Genomic DNA, 25,292 nt, shown 5'->3' with positions numbered 1-25,292 from the left:
TACCGATCAACTAGTGACTCCAGAAATAATCATGAGCATACGTGCAAAAAAACAACAAAAAGTACTTGTACAGAACAAAAAATAAAGTAAGAAATCGATATAATTCACACGTTTCTTGAGTTCCGACGGATGAAACACATTGCACGGTTTATCTTATAAAACTATAAGAGCCATTTACATTACTCATTTCGAACTTGAAGTGGTTTGCATTACTCATTTTCTTTGTAACTTGTTTTTTATCAAGCACGTTTTGTATATTTGCCGACGATTCATCCCGACGTATCCATGAAAATGGCTGATCCGTTTAATTGAAATCTGCGCTGTTTGCTCGCAAAGGTTTGCGTATAGTGTTGATTGAAGCTTGTACAGCTTCGTAGAGGTATATGGAACACATGCCTATAATCACAGTTTGTTTTGTTGTAATACTTAAAACAAACAAAAATTCCAAACTCAATCCATATTCCGAGAAACAAAAAAGCTAAATATGAAACCAAAATCTTGAGCATGTGAATAAAGTGAACAATTTTTTAAATTTCCTGAGACAGCTGTGACCGTTGTGGCTGGGAATCCACATAATCCTTCTCTGGCATTTAGTTAAGTGGAAAACGAATAAATGTCAGTACAGAGCCTTCGTTTTCGGTCACCATTTACAGTTCTATGACTAATTGAAATTAAAATGTCACTTAAGATTTAGATAAACGGATTTGTGCGGCCGAATTTAGACCGCCGCTAGAATATTGTTTTTAAAAGTTTCGGTCAATCAAATATGGGCTTTGCTGTTCCCGGAACACTTAATATTTGAACGTTAAGTGTTATTTGATTCAGTAGTTAATTTATCTGTGATCGATCGACTCGTTTGCGGTTTATAATTTGCCAAATCACCATTGCAATATCGCTACTTGTTTAAAAATTGAGAAATATATAATATTATCTATTATCTATTTGAATACCGTAATCAATCTACATCGTACATAACTTTTTCTACGTTGCCAATCACCAATCATTTTACAAATTAAAAAGCGATACTTTGAAAGCGTATTTGATATCTCTCATTAATTATTCCATTGTCTTCACATCGACAATCAGATCATCGTCCAAGAGTTCAATAACTGCATCAATTTCTTGCATCAGTACCCGTCTTCCATCTAAATTGACATTTACTCTCTGCAAGTATGTCTAAAATGTAAATGCGGTTACTACACACACCAATTCACGTGTCTTTACAATCGTTTACAGTAATACCATTAAACGACAAACCATTCTCATCTTTATTACGACTGTATAAAGAAAAACTTGATTCCGACGAGTGCAAATTCGATACATCTTTGGGAATACATGTCCAGCTTAGCCTGATATGTAATGTTGATTACTTTATTAATGTTTTTATTGAAACGAGAGATCAAGTTAGGCTGGCCGTCGCGGTCAATGTGATAGTACATTAAAGTGAGGCTGTATCGTATAGGAGGTAATGAGGCGGGGCGATGGGTGTACGTACGGACAAAGATCTGACTATTGACATACACGAGATCATCTATGTATAAATATCTACTTAGAATTCTTAAGCTTATTAACAAGTTATGATGTCGAAGACTCGTTTTGTGACTTAAAATATTAACGGCCACAAAAACACAAGATGGAATAGTCTTCATAAAGAATGTTATTGAATACAGGCCACATATGGAAGTTCCCGCGTATCTAATTGAATAAAAATATGAATCTCACATCCCAATTTGTACAGAAACGAGATGAATCATATCATTCCTTGTAGCGTTACGTCAATTGATGACCAATTTAAGTTTACTGGCGGCGGCGCGGAGTCAGCTCACACCGAGCTCTATGTGCGCGAGTTATGACTGTGAATCGTATGTAAAGCGATCGAGAGCGTCAATAACTACCTTGTCGTATTCTAAGTACTTTTTATTACAATATTTCGTTTGAAGATGTACGGATAAGGGGCCAACGTGTCTAGTTTTATTTTCCAAGGATCGCTTATTGTTGATGCAACATTGAAAATATGTTTTAACGTTTTCCTGTACGGCTCAGATTATTTTTTCTGGCGTTCTTATTGTGTTATATCTAAGAATCTTTTTGTTGCTTTGTTATTGTCATACGTTTTTAAATAATTCTAAAGTGATTTTTTTCCTCGTGTCATGTTTAGTGACAAAAAGTTGATCGGGGTTTCCCAAGGTACGATTTTGGGTTCACTGTTTTAATTATGAAGAAATTCCACACGTCAATCACGGAACGGGTGATAACGGTGAAATCTGTAAGTCGATCTTAGAAGTTGTTATTGAGAGCATCAGTCGTGTTATAATTACATTGTATTGTGTACTGTGTAGTTAATTGTCCATATTAAAGTTAGTAATGATCATTAATTACTTGGCAATATGATTTCAGACGTTTACACGGGGCAGGCGGTCGTAAACTTGTGTCGGCGGATGAAAGAGCACAGATAATTATGAACGTACGCATGCGTAGATCAAATCGGGATCCATCGATCGATAAGGAATCTAGATATGTTGCGCCGGAGATCACTTGTTCGTATTACGTCTGTTGAAGGCAATTTTATGTGCAATGTAACGCCGGATGACGTACGCGTTTTGTTAGCCTTTGATTTGTTTCTCTACAGTCTCTACAGTCGCTCACTCGTTATCTTTTATTAAATCTCTATTGAATTTTGTGTGGCGTGCTACATAATAATGTAAGAATTCGTTTGTTCCGGAATCGTTGTTTTATAATGGCACGCCATTAGGTCAAAAGTTGATGTTTTTTTGGAAACAATGATTTATCAAATTGTAGTGTTATATAAAATAGGTTTTTGCGGTCTCGTAATTTAGTTTTGAAATGGTTGTAATGTATTATAATGTGTATGGTGTAGGAATCGCCATTAGCACGCTATAGGCGGCTGTAGATGTACGTCTTTGTTCAGGCATGTCCGTGGTCCTGCGCACGCGCTGATTGGAGTAAATGATTCCTCATGATCTTGTTTGTGTTTTTGCTCTGTTTACTGTGGCTTGATGGTTGCTTTTGTTTTTATATTTTGTTCACTGTACCCGGCTAGTCAATTAGAGTGGTTTTTATTTCATGCTGTGTGACATAGATGTTTTTTTGCTTAGTTTGTATATGGAAGAAGTAATTTATATCGGTTTGATTTATTATTTATTGGCTTTCCATTTGAAATGTACGTTCGATGTTTAATAGTTTTGACGTTTGGATCAAATTGAAACGTGTAGTTCTGTCTTATAAGGATATTAGTCGAAGAATATTACCATTTTGTATGTGGATGATATAAAAAGTGGTCGTGTGCGCATAATAGTTCATGTACAGTTTTCTGAGCGACGGGGCTAAACGTAGGGGCGTGGTTTCAATACAAAATAGGTAATTGGCCAGTGAATGGGATTTATTCTGATGTCGTTTGATGCTAAGAACGATGAGTTCACACGATTCAAAAACATATTCATTCATGGCTTTTTAAAACATAAAGTAATGTATGTACGAGAGTACCTACTGTAGGTTTTTTGTTGAAAATTCGCCTTTTAAACAGTAAGATTACCTAGATTTATACACTACGAAAAATAAGTAGAGAAGAACGTTCCTATCGGAAAAGATCAGTGAATAATCGAGTCTAAAACTTTAGATACATCTCGTCAGCCGCAACTTAATAATGACAATAGCAACTACCGTGCAAGGTGGGCTACCACAGTACATAAACGGACACTAATTGAAAAGAAAAGTAAAAAAAAGCACAAAGGGGGCACAATGATGGATAGACTAGTGCCGGCCATCGACGTCTCGGATCGATTATGTGGATTAATGCGGCGATAATCGAGACTTTTTACTCGTACAATCGATTCTTTTTGTTTAAGAGCAGGTGATACGTATACCGTAGTTTATGGCTCTCATTATCGATACCGAATATCAAGATTGGAAATAAAAGTTTTGCTACAATGATCATTCAAATTTAAAGAAAGATGTAAATAATAAATCCGGTGACAAAGTTTATGGGAGGGCACGATCTCGATGCAATAAATACATGACTTTACTATTTAAATGGCTTAAGTACTGCAATTAAACGTGATTTTACGTCATCGCAGATTCACGAGAATATTAAAGTAGTTATAAATAAGGATACAAAACACGTAGGGATTGTAAAATCTAAATATACTGAGCATCCTCGTACAGGAAATAAACGAGGTTCTCATACTGTCGTATTATACAGGAATTCCATATTGACACCTGTCTGGGGCAACAATTTTATGATAGATCGATACAGGTACGTGTTGTAGAAATCTATCAACTATTTCTAGTTTATACGAAGCTTCTTTCCCTTAATTTACCAAGTAATTACAAAATAATTGAAGATTGTAAGTAAAGTCTTAATTTCTGTAATAATTTTAGTCTCGAGATGTAAATGAACCGAATAAATCACGACTATTTATATTGCCTAATCCTTATTCTGATTTACATCTAAACAATACGCACGATTTTATTTCTTCACCGCAATACGACAAGTCGAGAACTGGTAAATTCAACCTTTTACATGTACCGTATCAAAATTCTGACAAGTGACTTTTTCAAGGTATCGCAACAGTAGTCAGAGCAAATGTTTGATCAAGATACATGTCAAAATAGACCTAAGCTACCTTGCTTTTAATTTAGAATAATATTAAGACTTTTCTCGGTTTAATAAACTCAACATTAATATACGACAACGTTTTAAAATTACAGAAATGGTGAATGTATGCAGTAACAAGAAACTTTGTGGAGATAAAATAGATAGAGGCTCGCAGAGAGCGTGTTTCCTTGAGGTACCTTTTACCTTTTATAACATAAAAACGACGAGTATGGCTCGTCCGGGTCATATAATGCATTATAATTTTATACAAAGATACAAACTGCAAGACTCAAATGAATATGCAAAAGTTGCGCGGCTGTAGTGCGATTGAGTTATTGTAATCGTGCGATAGTGTGCGTAAACTTCGTATAAATACACTGTAAGTTCATTATACTTGTGTGTGTGTTGTTTCAATGTGTGTGTCTGCGCACACGCACCCGAAGAAATGCATATTTTATGACGTCTGCTCACATTCTGAGCGGTGCCACAAAGAAATTATACGCGCATTAAATCCGTGGAGGTGTTATTTTTTAGCTTTTTTTCTCTTGTGACCTTTAAAAGAGTTTTAGATAGGTTTTATTTCAGGCGCGGCTGTTTAAAATACGAAAAATAAAAATGGTTATAACTTAAAATACTTGTTAAAAGACACTAACCAATAAAACATTACGTTTTAAAGATAGTCTATCACCAATTAAGGATCAATAATTTAATCATCGGTAGTATATCACTAGCTCAAAGAGGACCGCGTTTCCGCATAGCGTGTCCGCATGGTATTGATATCGCACTACAATAGCACATAAATTTTAACAGGTTATATTATTAATAGGCTAATCCTATGCCGACGATATATCGGTGTCTGTTCTTGAACATAAAACCCAGCGATAATTTGATGCGAAAGTTGTCTTCAGAAAAAGATGTCGACTCCATTCGTTTTGTTCTTGGGAGGATACAAGTCAGTTAATTACTGAAGGCTGTGGTGCACATGTGCGGCTCAATGGATGCACTGTCCTGTAGGCATAGTAACGGAAGGAATCGTTTCCTCTATGCCCTGATCAGATATATGGTTTGTTTATGGTCTATTATGTGAAGGATACGGTGATTTATACGCCGTTTTATAACGATTTATGTCATTTTAACATGTTCTAGACCGGAAGGGAACATGGTACTAAAAATTGTACATTTTTATGATTCGAAGAATAAGTAAAGAAAGTCATGATGTCATTATAATTTTGAATAACCTTTAAGTCCAAATGAATCGTCGAGGATATTGGCAATAGAGACTACAGTCCGAGATTGATTGCTTTTACCAAAATATGAACCCATCTACATCCGCTCAGGAAATTACCACTCAAATTCCTTTACCTTCACTATGATACATCGACAGTCAGGATATTATAGGCCATTTAATATAATTAACTAAAAATACTCGTAAATTATAAAATTCGCCACACTCCAATAAAGGAAATACTTAAATTGCGTTTATAAAATATTACGTAAATTAGAAGGTCAAATTATTTAGAAATTTTATTTCCCTACATCCGCAAAAAGTATCGATTCGCGAATCGATTTTAAACCATCGATAATTACAAACACGACATGTTTCCGGGACAAATTGACTTATAAAAAATAACTAGTTTATAATGTTACCATATATGAATTGTGTTGTAAATGTAAAGAAATCGTTTTGTATCGAATTCTAATTAAAAGTACAACGAGATAATCGATAAATTAATCGATTAGAATCGTTTCGGCTCGATCTCGCCTTACCAAATTAGAACATAAATGTAATCGTATACATTTTTATTTGTGCCAGTTAAGGTCGATGTGTTGACTTAAACGGCTTGTTCCGTATATTTTAAAAGATCTTTATGATAATTTTTGGGATGTTTTCATTAATTTGAATACATTAATGTCTCTCAGTAGTCGGGAACTTAAAGGTATATTTATAGAGTGACAAGCTGACAAGCTTTTAATAGTTTGTTGGTACATGAACTACAGTATTTTTATTTGGAAGAAGTCTAGTACTTTTAAGATGTCTAGCCTGAATTTTAGAATGTCTAAATGTGTTTATTTCATCTAATGGATGTTCTAGTACTAAAGAAAAGATTGCTATTTTTCTTTATGCATACATAATATCACGCCTGTTATACCTAAAGGTGCAGTCAGAGGTGTATAAAATAAGTTTCGCCATTCGCAATGTTAGTTTCATGTAATAAGGTTCTATTGTATACAGAGTGTATTTCTTCGCGGTACCCAAAATGGCGTCCACAATAATTCGATAAAACGATAAATATCCACGAATCGTAAACAACAGTACTCGAACAACGAGTTTAATTACAATAATTAACAAATTTTTGTATAAATTATAACTCTATCGCCTCGGGAACACACGGCTAACATAATTTGTGGCGACAGAGACAAAAGATTATCCCCTCACGTGTTAGAGCGAGATGCAAGATCACAAAAATGAAATAATCGGTGATTATTATCGGACAATCGAGTGTTACTTTTGGATAATTTATTTTATGGTTTCCGATATAAATGAGAGTATTACGAATGCGAAAGTATCTTTTGTTACTTTTTACTTTGGAGATATTTTTGTAGCGAACATTGGTCGTGTATTAAGCCGTTCGTGTATTAAACCATTACTAAATAACGGTTAGTGTATCAGGTGCAATTTTGACAGTCATTTACATAAACTATCACTTTATCTATCGGATAATTTAGCCAGCACATATCCATGACCCAAAAGAATTACCCTTAATATGATAAATTAAAGAGAAAACATAATATATTGTATTTTAAACAGTTTAATTACAATCCATAAAATGCCTTAAGGCTTCAAAATAATCGTTTCTAATTAGATTTCTAAGTACCACATATTTAGTTCAATACTTCACGGATAGATGGCGTTACTAGTACGTTGTAATTTTCACGAACGTTGAATTTTATTTTTAGTAATAAAAGTATTATATATGTATAAATAGAATGTCAGAACCAACACATATTAATTTAATATTATGTAAATGCGCGATTATATACGGTTTCATATGTGCGGGCGCATTAAACAGCGAATATATTCTCGGCACAAGATGGTAATGGAAGTATTATCACTTATTAATATTTATTCGTTTGGATGTTTTGTTTTTTCATGTATTAAATTATATTATGTGTAGATGTGTTTTATAGTTTGTGTTAAAAGATAAATCTAAAACTATTTTTAATTGGAATTTAGGAACACGAAAATTTTAGATTCTATGTCGTCCTTTAATCAAACTCTTGAAGTAAAAAAACGGTAAAAGTTAAAATACTAAGATTTATTGACGGGGAATCGAACTAGAGACATATGATCCTTGATAAAATCTCTTTTTCTAGCCTGTATTCGAACCTACACCATCAAATCATAAAAAAAACCAACAACTACTTAACCAAACGACATTAAGTAAATAAACATCAAAACAATTGTTAAATCAAACGACTTCCTTTATAATAGTGATGCGACTACTTCCTTCTAAAGTAGTGTTGTGACCTGATTGCGACTGCGATTGTGTCGCAAGCGATTGTCGCACGACAATCAGTGTTCACCGGACGAACTGAAACCGAACTATTACACGTAACTGGGAAACGAGTATGTTCTATTTATGTTCCCCTCTGTGCGAGGATTTGATTTGATTTGATTTGAAGTTTCAAATTGACTTAAAAAATAATTTTTGATATATTTTTTTGTAATTTTTTGTAGAAGTTAACTTTTTATGTTCATTAAGGATAGTTTTTTCTTAGGCCAATCTATGAAGTTCCGTGCATATTTCATTCTAAAACTTAAGAAAATGCTACCTAGGGTATTTTTTGTGTCTAAATTTTACTTGCAAATATTTCAAAAATTACAGAACCGACTATAATAATTCTTACACAGTAAGAAAGCTACGTTATCCTTTAAAAAAATTAACTAAAATTATTTCCGAATTTCAAGCAACGTCAAGTTAAAAACCTAGTCCCGTGATAAACACACGTAAACGTTAACAATACGGCCCGTACATAGTGGGTCTATTAACGTCACCCCGAGCTCTCAGCTTCGTTCAATTGAGTGAATTCGCTTCTATTGAGCAGATTAGTGCGCCGAGGTTTCTACAATTACTCGAAGGGGACACGCGGGATGTAGGGACTCTGATTGTTGCCTAAAATTACTCGGAAACTAAAGTTAAAACTTTAAAATCAAATCTCAAATGATTTGACTTTTACTTTTAAGTCAATGATTTGAAATTGAAGTGTTTTTAAATATAAAATGACTCGTATTCAATTAAAAATAAATATTTTTTTTATTTTAGTAAATAAAATTTGAATTTGGAATGTTGTGACAGCAGACGAGTTAATTTTAGAAGAAACGTTATTCATAATTCGAATTATTTATGTATGACTAAAAAAAATAGATACAATATCTATTTATGAGTGGATTTTTAAATGAATTGACTTCATTGAGTTATAAAGGTCTTAAATCGTGAATTTTATGTCTAACCGTTATTTATAGATAACTATAATAGGAAAATTTATATGCCAGGATATGCGTCAACACGGGATCAGAACAATTGCGCTGGGGACAAAGTTCACACGGTTTATTTATAGTGACAGGTAGCCAAAAGAGATGATTGAGTAAAATGGTGGTATAACCGTTACTAATGGCTTAATGCCACTCGTAGGCGCTGTAGTAATCTTTGAATTAACGTTTTACGTACTATTAGAGTCGTTAACTGTGATCTGTAGTATATATGTATGGTTTTTTATGATTTTGAAGGCTTACGGGGTGTTTTACTAACATATAAGTGTAATATCTGAATAGTACGCGGTCGTTTTTCCAAAAGAGCAACTTTTGATTGTGTGTCATAGAAAAACCAGTATTTTGTTACAAATTTCGCGGAAGAACTAAAATTTTCTTAACCACATTTTTTCTCAACATTGCATTTTTTTTAGATTGTCGGAAAATTATTAAAATCACTATTTTCCTTAAGTGTAATAATATGGCGAACTAATAACTGTGCATCAATATTTCCTTAAAATCTTCACTTTTGTACATTTCCTCAATAATCCCAAACGTTTCAAGCAAGTTCATTGCACCGAAACACAAATATTAACGTGGAATCAGTAATTAAGAAGAAAACTATCAAACAGTCGGCGATCATTGAATAAATTAGTGAGTCGTCACATTTCACGCGTCGGTGTAAGAATGTACCATTTTGTGGATACTGATTATTTGTTTTCAATGTTTGAAGCGCATATCATTATTGAGACAGTTAATTTTATGTTTGTTATCATGTTAATGAGCTTTTTGAGGGATATGGTGATTTCATGGTTTGGTTTGACTGCCGGATCTTATTAGAACCGTATTTATAAACTAGTATCAAGTAAGAAATCTCTGGTCTCTGTCTATCTATGGGATGAAGACGTGATTTTGTGTATGTATGTATGTATGAATGTAGGTATGCATTTATATCTATACTAATATTATAAAGCTGAAGAGTTTGTTTGTTTGTTTGATTGTTTGTTTGTTTGTTTGTTTGAACGCGCTAATCTCAGGAACTACTGGTCCGATTTGAAAAATTATTTCAGTGTTAGATAGTTCATTTATCGAGGAAGGTTATAGGCTATATATAATTACGCTACGACCAATAGGAGCAGAGTAGCAATAAAAAATGTTACAAAAACGGGGAAAATTTTGACCCATTCTATCTTATGTGACGCAAGCGAAGTTGCGCGGGTCAGCTAGTATTATATATGTATCAATTTAGAAGCTCGGTGTTGAAAAACTATTTTACATACAAGAAAAGGTTCCTAAAACCGTGCTTTCAATTGACACAAGTCTACAGAAATTACTTTATTATTAGGCTGATATTGATTTCTTTGAGACGGAGTAAATATTTTGTTGAAAATAACAAAGGTAAGTTAAAAATCTTTCGAAATGATAAATGTAGATTGATAAATGTATTGCTTTATATTATTTTATAATCTATAAACTGTTATAGAATTAGTCACAGGTTGTTGAACACAAGGAACTGTATTCAAGGAAGTCCAAGGCCTTACTAATAATTATAGTGCTAATACAAGTCATTGACCTCAGGTAATGATCGAAATCCGATATAAATACAAAACGATATTCTTCATGTTAATAACACTCATTTTGTTGTCTAAGATAAAATACGCTAAAGTTTTGAAGGGAAATGCCTGATAGAAATAATTTTGCTTTTTTTGATTTGACTTCGAAAAATACAAGTCAAAATATTATTTTTTGTGATGTGTATTATAAAAGATTTTTGATAAATGTGTGCTTGATTATATCGAAAATTTTACTTTGATATTAAGAATTAATACATTGGCAGCTTAAATTAGTTTTAATATTAATAAGATTAGTAAAAGGAGAGATTAATTTCAAATTAACGCGTTTTTGTCAGTTTTATTAATTACTTATTTGGAATATATTATTAAAAATTGCTATATATTATATAAAATATAATATTTAGTTGTTAAGTGTAGAGTTTCGCGTTCTGAAACTGTTCTAAGTGTTGCTAATCTTCATAATGAGAGTTCAATGACATTTAGCGAAAACTAAATGTACTAAACGACCTATATTATGGATTATGTAAACGACCGTATTTCGATTTGAAACTATTTCACAATATTAAGTCATATTTTCGTCCTTTAAAATTATAAAAATATAAGTAATTTTTTTAAGACAATTTTTTTTTATGAGCCGGTAATCGAACGCAATATCTTTATCGTGATTTAAAAATACTGTTTCAGTTACATTTTGAAACCAATTTTTTTTTACTAAAAATATTTTTCGCAAAAAAAAATATTAAAACCGTCAGTTCATTTTGAGGTGAAAGCTCCAATTATCGTCCGTTACTAACGCATCCAAAAAATAAATAAAAATTCAGTTTATTTTAGTGGTCAATAAATCATATGAAAATACCATCTAATAACATTAATAAAACTCTTACGGTCGTTTTTTAAAGGAGGGTAATTAAAAAATATTTTGATAAAATTTAATTAAAATTATTTATATAATTATTATTAATTACTCACCGCTTGCCTGCAGTTTTCTTTCTTGAGAGTCGTCGGCGTCCATCGATGATTGTTTTTGGAAGAAACCCTATAAAATAACGTTATTTGTTTTATTATACTCACTAATATCATAAAGAAATAATTGTTAGTTTGGTTGATATAACTTTTAAGACTACTGGGCCCTTTTTAAACAAATACTTTTTTGAAAAGTAAGATATATTTTTGTATAGCCAATTCGCTTCCATAAGTTCAGTAACTCGATTTGACGCAATGGTTAATGTGATCACCTCGCCAACACTAGCAAGTCAAGAGGTCGTGTGTTCGATTCCCATACGGAACAATTACTACACAAATAATTATTTCGAATCTGGTTGCACTTTGTGTTATTTGTATGTTTGTAAAAGTCCCCGCTACATAAAAGCAAATCATAGCGCGGGATAGTATTTTTAAAAGTTAATAAACTCGCGTTAACTCAAGGTGTCTATAGTGAAATTAGAAATCATATTGTGTAAAATTTTCAAGGTTTCTATAGAAACGTCTATAATAATTAGTGGTCTATGAGATCGACTGTTTCGTATGCAAAGAATGTTACATTGTTAAACAAACTTCTCACATCATTTACATAATCCTATTCAAATATAATACCTATCTGATATTCTATCTTATTGAAAAAACTAGCATATTAGAGCGTTTCCCGTATCTTTCTAAACTGTAACGCAAATCTTATTAAAATATAAGTACCTATACTATCATAACAACATATTATTTATAAATACATGTTTTCCACAAATGTTAAATGTAACAGTTTTACAAGCAAATCTTAAACTACATCTAGAACTGAAACATCTGGGAATCACATTTGTTTCAAAAGGAATTCAAATCTACGACAGTCAATGTAATCTTATTGACGTAGCAACAACAAACACAAATTTCTAACAATGTGATAGATGTCCTTTAAGAAATCTGTCTAAAAATAGCTTGAACAAACAAACGGACAAACGTTCAAGTCTTATTCTGATTGGAGTATTAATAGAGGTTGTTATACACACCTGCATTTGCAAGTTGGCTAAATCCTCTAAATTTTTCCTCATCAAAAGGTTTTGTTGCTCAAACTCCGAGACACTATTCGCGGCGCTCGAGGCCGCCGATTGTTCCTTATTAACAAAAAAACAGATGCTTATCAATCGTTAAATCTAAATTTACATTCTATTATAACCGCATACCAAACTTATACATGTGCAAATGTTAGGATTATTGTCAAATTCAAAGAATTGTACGTACTTATTTCAATACCGTCAACTTCAAAAAGGAAAAACTTATTATTTATGAGTTTCGGTTATTGCCAAGCAAACTTTTGTGTTGTTTTAATGCTAACAAAAACTAAATTGACGTACGTTGTAAACTTGATGATATTTATGATGCGAAATATGATTTATTATGAAAATATTTACCTGTCCGTCGGTATCTCTTGAGACGCTCAGGTCAAGGGTCTGGTCTCCATCATCAGAACCGCTGCCATCTTCCTCTTGACCTTGAGACCTGTTGAACAGTCTCATCGACTGCTGGTTTATGATTTGCAACGCTCTTTGTCTGAAAGAAAACACCGCATAAGTTTTTACTCTGAAGAATTTACGATAAAAGCCTAAAAGTGTTTTATACCTCTGAGCTTCAATGTCATTGTCAGGAGTCTTCGGTGGAGTAATGTTCGTTGAGCCTTCATCCTCAGTAGCTGATGAAGATCTTCTCATACTTCTATCCGTCCCATCTTCCAAGCCAGAGTCATGCCGTCTCTTCAATCCCAAAGGCAGCTGCGTAAACGATTTACCTAAAAACAAATAATACATCTCAATCAAAATCCAATAAAGTAACACAATGATTGCCTGCTAAGATTGTTCGGTCATAAAACTAAGAAGATTATAATATTATAATAAAGTTTATTGCTGCGTGAATTTATGCATTTTTGATGAGCTCACCTTGCAAAGCTTCTAATGCTCTAATCTGTCCGCTGATCGCGTCAGCCACTTCATTAGAAGATAAGCCGTAAATACCGAGCAGCTCCTTCATTGTGTTCATGGCGTAGTCTCGCAATATTCTGTTTGTAGCGTTTGATACATCGCCATTTTGTTGCGGCTCAGTCGTGTCCATGGGCTCCTGGTTCTCCTCTAGTCTCTCATTCGCGTTTATATCCTGACCTTTGTCTTCGTCAGAGTCCGAGTCCCTTCTTCTCGGAGGTGAGTTAGTCTTTATTAGTTGAGATATCGCAAAAGGATTTTTGGCACAAAACGTCTTATTTTGTAAATTACTAAAGTTTAGGACGGTCCGCTCTCTCTCGCCGCCCTGGTTCATTTGTAAGCTATGTATGTACGAATGTTGAAAAGAGTCTACTTTCTTATCTTCCGGTAACCTATTTTGGTAATTTGAGTCTATGTTTTCGTTGGAGTCAGTACTTAGTCTTCTACTGAGGTCTACGGCGCCACCTTTCAGGAGACTGAAGTTCTTGACACCAATCTTAGCATAGTTTCCCTCCTTGTCGTCATCACCTTGTTCCGGGGTAGTCCTATCGTTGCCGTTGACAGGGCTTCCTGTATCACAGTTAGCTCCGTTGGAGTCGTCAGAGAAGGCGGTCGCGTTGGGAGCACATCTGGGTTTGAAGTTCTTTCTCTTGTTTCTTTTTGGCATGTTGTAGTACGGGGACATGTCGGTGCTGTGCTCCTCCTGGTGGTCGGCAGACTCGGGCCACGACGACGACTCATGGTGCAGGTACAGCGGCTCCTCGGGCGTGGGCTGAAGTCTCTCGTGGATAGATTCTTGGTGAGCAGCCATCGCAGTAGTCATTGCAGTGATTGGACTCTTTCGAGGACCACAACCTGAAACGAGTCCGTCCTGCGAACACAAAACGAACACTTACAGTTTTATATAAACAATCAAATTTAACTCAATACATTTTAGCGTTCAATCATAACAGTGATTCATTTTCGTTCAATTTAAATTGAAACAATGTGTTGAGAAGAAACAATAGTCTTTTGTTGACAATAAGATTAGCTGAATACTGTGGAATGTTTTGAATTTAAATTTTCTCTTCATTGTTTGGGAATAATAAAGTTGATTATTAGCAAATTTAGGTCGTTACCTGGGGAGAAACTTCATGGACCTATCATTTCCTTATTGGCTTCATAAATATTTTGTAATCAGTCTTCTAGATCAGCCAATAACTGTGCATCATCTGTAACAAAAAAGAACCGTGTAAGTAAACATGTCGGTGAGCTTAACGGCCAAACAAGTTCGTTTCCAAATTGAGTAAAATTATATATTACGAATATAAAATATACGCTAGATAATGTAGTCTAGTCATTAATTTCATATTATTACTATAAAATTACTTTTATAATGAAATAGAAGCTAAAACTCAGCGCTGACACGGAACATATTAGAACAAAAAATTCTTCAAACATCAAATTTCGCGTAAACCAATTTGTTGTTGAAAAAACGTTCCGTTTTCTGCTTGAATTGACGTAATACTCTGTAATTTAAAAATAATTATACGAAAAAAACCACACCAAGTAACACGCATCGATCAAGTGAGTTGGTATGAAATTAATTATATTCAACATATTAGATCTATTTTCGAGAAAACGAGATTGCTCGGAGCGAGGCGAGAAAAAAAACGTGTATTCATGTCGAAATTGGTAACGTGGTTCGAGTGTACAATTACTTATTAAAACTAATACAAAGATACGGCCTTCGCTCGCGGGTCACTATAACTATCGATAGTTTATAATACAGTAAGTAGAACGACTCAAAATCTCAGTTTACCCTACTTTTTGATTTCGGCCGTTGACTTTTGAAACATACTAATATTATAAATGCAGTGAGTATGTATGGATATTTGTTACTCTTTCACGCAAATACTACTGAACCGATTACGATGAAATTTGATATGTAGGTAGCTGAAGACCCAGAGTAACACATAGGCTACTTTTTATCCCGGAGTTCCCGAGGGATTGGGATTTACACGGGATGTCGCGGACGGCTAGTTATAGTATATTTTTTAAGCAAGTACCCGCAATATGTAATTGGATGAATTAGTTTTAACTTGAACCGTTAACTTATTTTTTTTATGTTGTTGATTTTTAGTGGAATAGATAATTGTAGGTTACTTGTAGAGCAGCTTTACTTTGACTGATCGAATTTGTTAGTTTGTATGACAGGAAAACATGAGCCGTAATAAAACTTTAGTATGAGTACTTTTAATACTCTAATTAAAATTGTATTTTTTTGCACTTGGTTCTACTAATTAGGCTCAATAAACTTAATATTTGTATTAAGTTGTGATAAGGCTTTTATTAGTCAATTACTGTAGTCATATTTCATATAGAACCCAAAATGTCGGGCACGAAGTTTTGTTTCTAAGTTTTGTAGTAAATTGATCTTTAACATTCGATTACAGAAATAAGTATATCTTTATAGCGTTAAGTTAAGCATGTAATAGTAAATATTGTATAGAATAAATTATTATTTTTATGACAAGTATGTACTGTACATAAATGAGAGAAGGAAAGTTTGTAAGGATCGTACCAAGTGGTGTTATTTAGTGTCTGCCTATCCGTTTGGGAAAAAAGCGTGATATTATGTAGTTACGTAAATAAATAATTTGTAAATTGTATTGTCAAACGAATGTACATAAACATCTTCGAAATAACATCGTGTGCAAAAATTGCCAAAATACATGAAACCGCGTAATTTGTACATATGTGATAACACTTAATCCGTTTACATCTCCGATTGACATTTATAAGTGAACTAACAGCACGTGTAAGAACGAACAAAAAAACTTCCACGACTGGTTAAATCATTACTTTTGATATTTCATGTAATATGACGTCATAAACAGTAAAGGAATACAATTACAAGTATAATGTATAATAGAATACGGGAATTACTAACTATTGTCTGATGTCAGCCTGCGACCACGGCGAGTGCAACCTGCGCCGAAACGTTAGGCATTTTAAGGTGAAATGCGTGTTCGCGTTAATTCCCGTATTCTATTATACCTACATTAAACATGCAACGCGAGAGTTTAAAAGTTATAATTACAAGTATATTTTGAATGTTTCAGGTTAATTTATTTAACGAACAAAAGTACTGTTATAGGCAAAAATAAATTATTTTTACTGTACAAGCTCGAAGTACAGTTAATCATGGTTTATCAGTAAAGTCTAAATTCGACGCTTTTGGTAAAAGTCTAAAATGTTACGTGGTTATTTTTTAAATTGAGCATTCACAAGCTGGTATATTTAATGTCTCATGTGTGAAATGCACTGTCTCATTTCGCTCTCAATATAGCTTACTATAACAGATCTCTCTACATATTTTCACATTAGCTGACCCGCACAACTTCGCTTGCGTCACATAAGAGAGAATGGGTCAACATTTTCCCCGTTTTTGTAACATTTTTTACTGGTACTCTGCTCCTATTGTTTGAAGCGTGATGATATATAGCCTATAACCTTCCTCGATAAATGGACTATCTAACTGAAAGAAGTTTTGAAATCGGACCAGTAGTTTCTGAGATTAGCGCGTTCAAACAAACAAACAATCAAACAAACAAACTCTTCAGCTTTATAGTATTAGTTTAGAAGTATAGATTAGTATAGATAAACGAATTTTCGAAACTAAAAAACTACAAATAAAATTACGCAACTCGAAATTTTTTTTTTAACTGCATCATCAACCCTAGGAATGTGACACTGTTGACAGTTGTAAATTATCGATGTCGCATGTCGATACATCGACTGACATTTAGAGAGGGGACACTATCGATATGTCGATCTGTTGTCCAACACATGTCGAATGAGATGGACTAGTTAAATAAAGTTACTATGTACGGCTTTCGAAGTACATGAAAGAAAAATGTATTAAGTAACTTATAAAGTATTGAGTTTAGAGAATTGTTGCTGAGTATTTAGTGGCCTTTGTCCAGCAGTGAGACACTTTTAGAATAGTTAGTAGAATAGTTTAATAGACATATGTACAAGATGGCAATAGGCGCGTCTTAGGAGGTTTCAAGGAACTGGCATTGTGAATGGCGAAAAGTGAGTGTAATTTTATAGACTTCTGCCTACACGTTTGGCTGTAACTGGCGTGATGTTACGTATAGTATTTATAAGAGTGAATTAAAGTTTGATAGATATACCAAGTCAAGAGTGGCTGAAAATTTTGACAAAAGACGGTATTGTAAAACGTACTAAAGAAAGAAAAATATGAAGGTTTATTAATGAAATACTTAGATTAGTATTAAGATAATAAACTAGTAGTTTATTTCATAGAATGTCGATAAAATATATCTCAGATAAACGTTTATATATGACATAAAACATAACTTTCGCCATCACGCGCCCGCGCAGTAATCTGATTCACTTAACAATTCCAAAGTACTTATGTTTTACTCATATCATTGCGCCGTAACACTATAATGAAGATCAGAACCATTGAATCGCATTGTCCTTACAGCGACAAAAGTAAAACCATTCCCGGTTAACAACCTATTTAAAAGCTGAACCGCACCATTTTCGACTCAGCCTTGGCGGGAACAATATCCAATAATAACAATAAAATGATCGCAGCTATGTGCGCGCGCAATATTAATATTGATCGGGAACCAACATGGCGGACAAAATGGCGTAGCGGAAACGGATTAAATTGAAATCTAGATTTTAAAGACTTGATCTATTTGGAGTACATGTTTTAATTATATTTATTTATTAAGATTATTGATCTGTAATGTTTTTAATTCTGTTTCTATTGTTGCTAAGGCGGTAGAACTTTTTTTGTAAGATGACTATGAATAGTTGGTAATCGACTTCGTTTTGGCTTACATGTAAATAGATACTATTAAAATTAATACATGATTCTTGCAAAATGGTAATTATTATTATGATTTTAATACCTTGGTTGTACAAGTAATTGTAAACTACACAATCTATTTTGATTTTTTATTAATTATATAATATATCTTTGTTGATGGTGATAGACTCTACTATTACATAAAGCTTAAATTGCCTAATCTAAGTGAATTATTTGTTAATAACTAAGCCTATTGTATAGACCTATACAAAATCCGGCTAACCAAACTATGTAATAGTAACAAATATCTTTATTTAAACTAAATCGCAACTACTTTTAGTCGATTAGTCGATTATGACATCGGCTTATCTTATCTCAGATCGTAATTATAAGAATAAAAGATTTGCCAACTTTGAAATTTAAAAGTTTCAGGTTAATTATAAAATGGCGACCTTTGCCTTTGAGAGACAATAAATAAGATTGTGTTGAAATCGTTTGATTATTGTGTAGTAACTAATTGTAACTATTTCATTTCTTTGTGGTGCAGTCGGTATGTTGTCCGACTTTTGTTTTCGGGTCTCGGGTTCGATTCCCGGGTCAAGTACAGTACTATAAGACATTTTATAATTAGCATGTTTCTCGATAGATAGTCCAATAGGCCGGAATTTGGCAGTTACTACGTGAAAATTTTGTTACAGAAAAAAATGTCCGACTGCTGGTCTTCTCCCGGAGTGATGGAGGGGTTAGGCCTTGAGTCCACCACGCTGGCCAAGTGCGGGTTGAGGACTTTACAGTAGTTAATAGATATAGCTGGACTGGAAAGGCAAATAAAAAGCCTTTGGACGGCTTAAACAAGTTTCAGTTTGACACTTTATTTATATATTACGAAAAAGTAAATTATCTAAACGAATATTATAAAGCTGAAGAGTTTGTTTGTTTGTTTATTTGTTTGAACGCGCTAATCTCAGGAATTACTGGTCCGATTTGAAAAATTATTTCACTGTTAGATAGCCCATTTATCGAGGAAGGCTATAGGCTATATATCATTACGCTACAACCAATAGGAGCAGAGTAGCAATAAGAAATGTTACGAAAACGGGCATAATTTTGACCCATTCTCTCTTATGTGACGCAAGCGAAGTTGCGCGGGTCAGCTAGTTTAGCTAGTTATCAATATTATGACAATAGAATAGATAATTAACTAAAAATACACATATATGTCAAGATGATCTCATATTCTTGAGATAAAATTAAAGCTTTGCGGAGTAAACGACCGGCTTACGAACAAAAAACTATAGCCGTTGTCATTAATCATTCTCTATGGTAAAATACATTTTGAAACTGTTATATTTATTCTGCCATTTGTACTTGATTTGTACGGGAAATATTCTTTATGATTATTACATAGTTTCTATATATTAAAATGAGTTAGTTTTTAATAATTGTTGAACGATTTTAAAGTGAAAATTGCATTCAGAAAAAAAAAATTGCGTGATTTTTTACAAACATACAAATCACGGACACTATTATACAGATATGAAACAACTATCTGTTGGTATTGTACAAATAAATTGTCCCAAGTGAGAATCGAACCCACAACACCTTAATCAATTATAACGACAAAACATTATAATGATTGTATTGAAGCTACTTTTATTTCTCTTAATTGACATATTTTTTCCTAACCCTACTTTTTAAACAACAAAAAAATACCAAACTAAGACATCAGTATGTAAATTTAACAAATTGATAATCTGACGTATTACCGTTATAATTTTACAATTACACATTGCAATTTGTAAGCCGGGCATCGAACGTGGGACAAGTAGGTCGGTGAGAAACAGATGTTCTTCTAATAACTGGTTTTTTAAGTCTAGGTTTAAATTGAACCGCGTATCTTTGATCTTAATTTAGTGGCGTGCGATTCTTAATCAATAAAAATAATATTTATATGAAACTACCCACGAATTTCTATAAAACGCTCAATTATAATAACTTAACAAAAACATAGCCTCAAGCTGAACATAAATTATAGAAAAAGTCAGCGGTTTTTTGACGTTAAATTTGTTTGTATGTTTGTATATCTACTACTGTACTTAATTTTAAAATATTCTGTATTCTTAACCGACTTTGAAGAAAGGAGGTAGTTCTAAATTTGTCGCATTTTTTTTTATTTTGTTGTTACTCTATTAGTGTCAAAGTTTCTTAAGCCGTCTCATGGCTTAAAACTTAATTTTACGATATAACCAAATGCCAAAATAAAAACATTTTCGTAACCCAATGTCCATGTTCAAACCATTTTATTAATTATAACCAATTAATGATACAAAAACATTTACATAAAAAAAATCTTCAAATAACAAGCATCGCCGCACGCGCGAGTTATACCAACTTTTATGTATAAAAAGAGATAAGAAACATACTAGTTGCGCCCACACGGTTCACTCGGTCTAATTAAATTATAAAATCGATATAATGATTGCTTTTTGATAACGTACAGTTTTGTAATACTCTACGTGGAGATATTTAACTTTAGAAAGCTTTTAAAAGCTATTTTTAAGGTTATTACTAGATATCGCCCGCGGCTTTGCGTGTGTTGTTTTTTTATTTTTATTGAGGAAAACAGTAATTTATATATTTTTTCTGAGTAATAATATGATCTATTGCTAAACTACATTTTATCGATTTGGCGTTAAAACGCATCATATTTGCTTACTATTGTAGAATACTACCGGCCTCACTAACACTGCGCGGTATACGATCTATAACTTGGGCAAATTTTATCTATTTTGGTACAGCCGTTTTGGCGCAAATTGGTTCATACACACATACTTTTTTAGAATACTGGTGTTCTATAAAAGTATGTGAGGAATAGGTATGAACCGAACTCACGATCATACTTACATACTATTATAGAATACCATATTCACTAACACATATGAAACAATTGATAACTTAAGCTTTTTGATGTTAAATAAAATTTCATAATATTATTATATTAATGTCGTATTAAAAATACAAGGAACAAAGGACGTGTGTGACATTTCATCTGTCAAATGTATTCTAAATTCAAACATCGTCTCGAAGTTCGGGAGCGAACGATAATTCAAATGCGTTCTTCAAGTGATCGTTATAGGCCGTAAAGTCACCAATAAAAACGATTAGCGCCCATTTGAATATTCAAATGTCGAACCGCTTCCAAATTTGAATGAAATTTGTTACTGATAAAGAACTATGGATGGGTAGAGTAGACTTAGTTATATTTTTTTGTGTGTGAAGTGTGAAATGTGTGAGTTTTCGATGGGTTTAATTAAATATTCGCACAAAACAAAAAATAAGTAGGACTGCAAATAAATTGGTTAGAATTTTTTAACTATATAAATATGATTAATTACAGTAATTTGTAAATCTCTGCGTGCTGCGATTAAACATTAATTTGAACTACTTTTTTCTGCAATCATCATTTTAGTGCGAAACGTGTTAACGCATCTACGCGCCGTAGCGTCTACGAGATTCGTAGCTCTACGCGTCAAAAGCGGAACTGCGCGCACGCAGGCTTTCTCGCTTATTTGTTGAACATGAACGATTGAACCTCTCAAATACGACCTTTATCTTATAATTGAACCATTGATATTTTTTATCATAAAAACGCCGTTTCATTTCAATAAAAACTCTTTGGATTCCATAATTCGGTGAAGCCTCTAATTAATTACTACCGAGATAATATTTTACCTTTTATATTCAAATCAAGTTTCTATTTTAAACGAATGTTTTTATACATTTTTGGAAAGCTTTAAAGTGATACATTAATCAAAGTTGATGTATGACCAATTAACCTTAGTCGTTCTAATTGACTAACTGTACCGACAGATGGAGTTAATCATCTATGTGTCAACGAGGAAATTGGCGAGTGCTAAAACCAGTAGTTATATCCGTTTTGTTAACTTTAAATGCGGACGTGGATTTGTTAAATTGCTTTTTAAAAGCTGCAATAAAAGTCTATATATTCATAAAAAACGGCTTACATTGATATTAGAACTAATTATTACGTAATTACAACACAATGACGTCATGGTTCATTAGTTCTCTACTGTAACTGGCCGTTCTCAGTAGCTTCCCTTGCCTTATAACATGCAGCTAACAAAATAAAAAGTTAAAAAGTCAACGTTCTAAATTCATAAAAAAACGTTCGAATTATGATTTAAAACGTGTTCCGGTGAAACTGGCCGTCGGACGTATCTAGCGGCATTATACGTGCGGTAATGAGTGTACGCGCGAGTAGTTAGGACATTACATAATATATTTGTAGATTATTCGGTTATTTTACAAAAAATAAAAGTAAACTAACTAGAGTAGATGTGTTCTTAATAGTCAAATCTTTCAAAAGTTGTATTAAAATAAGGAAAGGTACTCGCTGTCGGCAACTGGTTCATGTATCACTTATCAAAGTTATCAAATTCCTCACATATAAAATCCATTAGTTAACTACAAAGTACTAAGACACATTTCATATTTTTAGAACACTAATGTAAAAGCTCCGACGATAAAAAAACTTCGATGTCCGCTTTGCTCTCGTGTCTACCAAAGATAGTGTACTTTATAATAATATAATGTTTCAAATATTTCAAGGCTAACCGTTCTCAGCTGTCAATCATAATAAGCTATCTCTCTCTGTCTAGCACACATATGTCATGGTATATCTTTCTCGCTTTATCATACGCGCCCGATCGACCGCCGCGAGTTCTTTATTTGAAAATTTGATTTTAAATGTGGAATGAATAAGCATTATCTTAAGGAATACGTTCTTTTATTTGAATTTTTAATTTCTTTTTTCGGTTCGACTACTGGCTTTGTGATTATTTTTCTTTATTCATTTCGACCAGGATTTTTGTGTTCCGAGATTTATTAGGAGATGTAAATGTGTTCGTGTGTTCGTTTTTTATTCGTTTCCAATTGACGTCGGGCTTTTATTGTTTGGGAAAATTTTGTGTTCTCATAATTATAGTTATTTTTTTATACGTTTATGTTCTATCGTTATAGGAGATCGTTGAAGATTCGCGGTTAGACATCTTTTTACCTTTTGTTTATGTAAGTCGATACTATCGAGTTAATGTCAGTGGTATTCGTTGTGGAATTTGTCGCGTGTGTTATTGTAAGACAAGTCGTTGCACTAATAGAGCATAAGTGCTGTTTCAGCGTCTGGCCGACCCACGTTACTGTGTATCTAATTACTTAAGAATTCGCCGTAAATGTACATTATAACTGTAAGAGGTTAATGACTGATTTATTAGCAGGAAAATTTTGCATATTATTTTTGTACGCGGACAAAAAGTAACAAACGTGAAACTTTGAAACAAGTATAAACAGCTATAGTTACTACAAAAAGTTCTCTTTGAAGACATCGAAGTCGAAAAATCCAAAAATTTTCAGTTATGTAATTTTCTATAGATAACAAGTAATACCTTTCACTATAACTGTAACGTTTTATAATTCTCTATATACATGACATGACATAAGTGGATATAACACACAAAGATAAAGACCACCTAAAGCTCAGACCACCGCCATTACTAAACAAATCCTACGCACAAATCTGCGAATCGACAAATGTAATGTAACACCATTAACAGTTTATAGGGTTACCAGATGACCGGGATTCTCGGGACTGTCCCGGGATTGTCCGGGAATTTAGCATGTTGTCCCATGCCTAGTAACATTACTTCACTGTCCCGGGATGAAAAAATACTACTTTTGAAAAAGTTACAATACGAAGTGGTTTTTTTTTGTTGTTATTCGTAGTTAGTGTAGTCTCGGAGACCTTTGATTCAGTTCTTGGTCTCAAAAATGTTCAGGAAATAATCAGATCTGGCAACCCTAGTTCATATAAACACAAAAACTGTTATTGTTAACACAACACTATATACGGACCTTAAGTAGCTTCTAAGAAACCAAGTTCATATCAAAACATCACTCACAATCTTAACTTACACTTAAATTAACAACTATGCATTCTACTCCAATGAAATAAAGTCTATTTTAGTTCCAAACGTACGCAAAATTAAGTTTGTAATAATTTGTAGTAATTTAGAGTATAAATTTGAAATTGGAACTGCTACGACGCTTGCGGTTTAAAGTTCTTATTTCAAAAATGTCAACAGCCAGTTATGTTTAACGCGTTAAAATAATATTCGAAATTGTATCCGGAATTCTTTATTTAAAAACAAAAGCTATTTATTTAACGCAAATATAAAATACAAGAATGGAATGAAAGTGTTTAAGATTCCATTCTTATTTTAAAGACGTATTTTCCATTCGTTTCCATTATTTCTTCGTGTCTTATGGTTAGTGGTCAACCTAGTGTCAAAGTTGTTCAAGCTACCTGAAGGCCTTTGACGTGGCTTAACGACTGTTATCTTAATTGACAACAACCAGGACTGACTATTTACGTGCCCTCCGAAGCACGGAGACGCCCAGTTCAAATACCACTGCGGTCACCCATCTGTGGAATAACCGCGCCAAAGGTCTGCTTAACCCACAGATCGTTTTAATGAGCGCAACTGGCTATGGGTTTCGTATGGGTGTCGTTTACAAATTATTCATACTAAGAAAAGCTCAGGACTTAATTATAAAACATTAGAGCTCGCTGTCTGCCTTCGAAGACAATAATTTAATATTAATTGTAAGCGGAAAGATGTGCTTACTTATTATGTAGTTTGGTTGTCGATTAGTCCGAAGTGGCAGCATTATAGCACGGACATGTTTTTAATATTAAATCATTAGT

General features: G+C 33.3%; 1 protein-coding gene across 7 annotated transcripts in view; it reads right to left on the bottom strand.

Moving 5' to 3' along the window:
* LOC142983853 (zinc finger protein castor homolog 1-like) overlaps positions 1-25,292 on the bottom strand; it is an 83,197-nt gene that overhangs the window by 15,400 nt on the left and 42,505 nt on the right. For 6 of the 7 annotated variants that reach the window (XM_076130998.1, XM_076130999.1, XM_076131004.1 and 3 more), the window contains 6 exons: positions 14,799-14,891; positions 13,642-14,551; positions 13,328-13,493; positions 13,120-13,258; positions 12,718-12,822; positions 11,690-11,756 (listed from right to left, as the gene is read on the bottom strand). In XM_076130998.1, coding sequence (XP_075987113.1) covers positions 11,690-11,756; positions 12,718-12,822; positions 13,120-13,258; positions 13,328-13,493; positions 13,642-14,503 — 1,339 coding nt within the window. In that variant the 5' untranslated portion in view covers positions 14,504-14,551; positions 14,799-14,891. The remainder of the gene's footprint in view (positions 1-11,689; positions 11,757-12,717; positions 12,823-13,119; positions 13,259-13,327; positions 13,494-13,641; positions 14,552-14,798; positions 14,892-25,292) is intronic. The other variant, XM_076131005.1, reaches the window with a different exon arrangement.

The sequence above is a fragment of the Anticarsia gemmatalis genome, chromosome 25 (genome assembly GCF_050436995.1).
Source record: "Anticarsia gemmatalis isolate Benzon Research Colony breed Stoneville strain chromosome 25, ilAntGemm2 primary, whole genome shotgun sequence".
In the NCBI taxonomy this organism is placed as follows: Eukaryota; Metazoa; Arthropoda; class Insecta; order Lepidoptera; family Erebidae; genus Anticarsia; species Anticarsia gemmatalis.
Note: the sequence above shows the minus strand (reverse complement) of the source record. Positions and strands in the feature narration are given on the sequence as shown.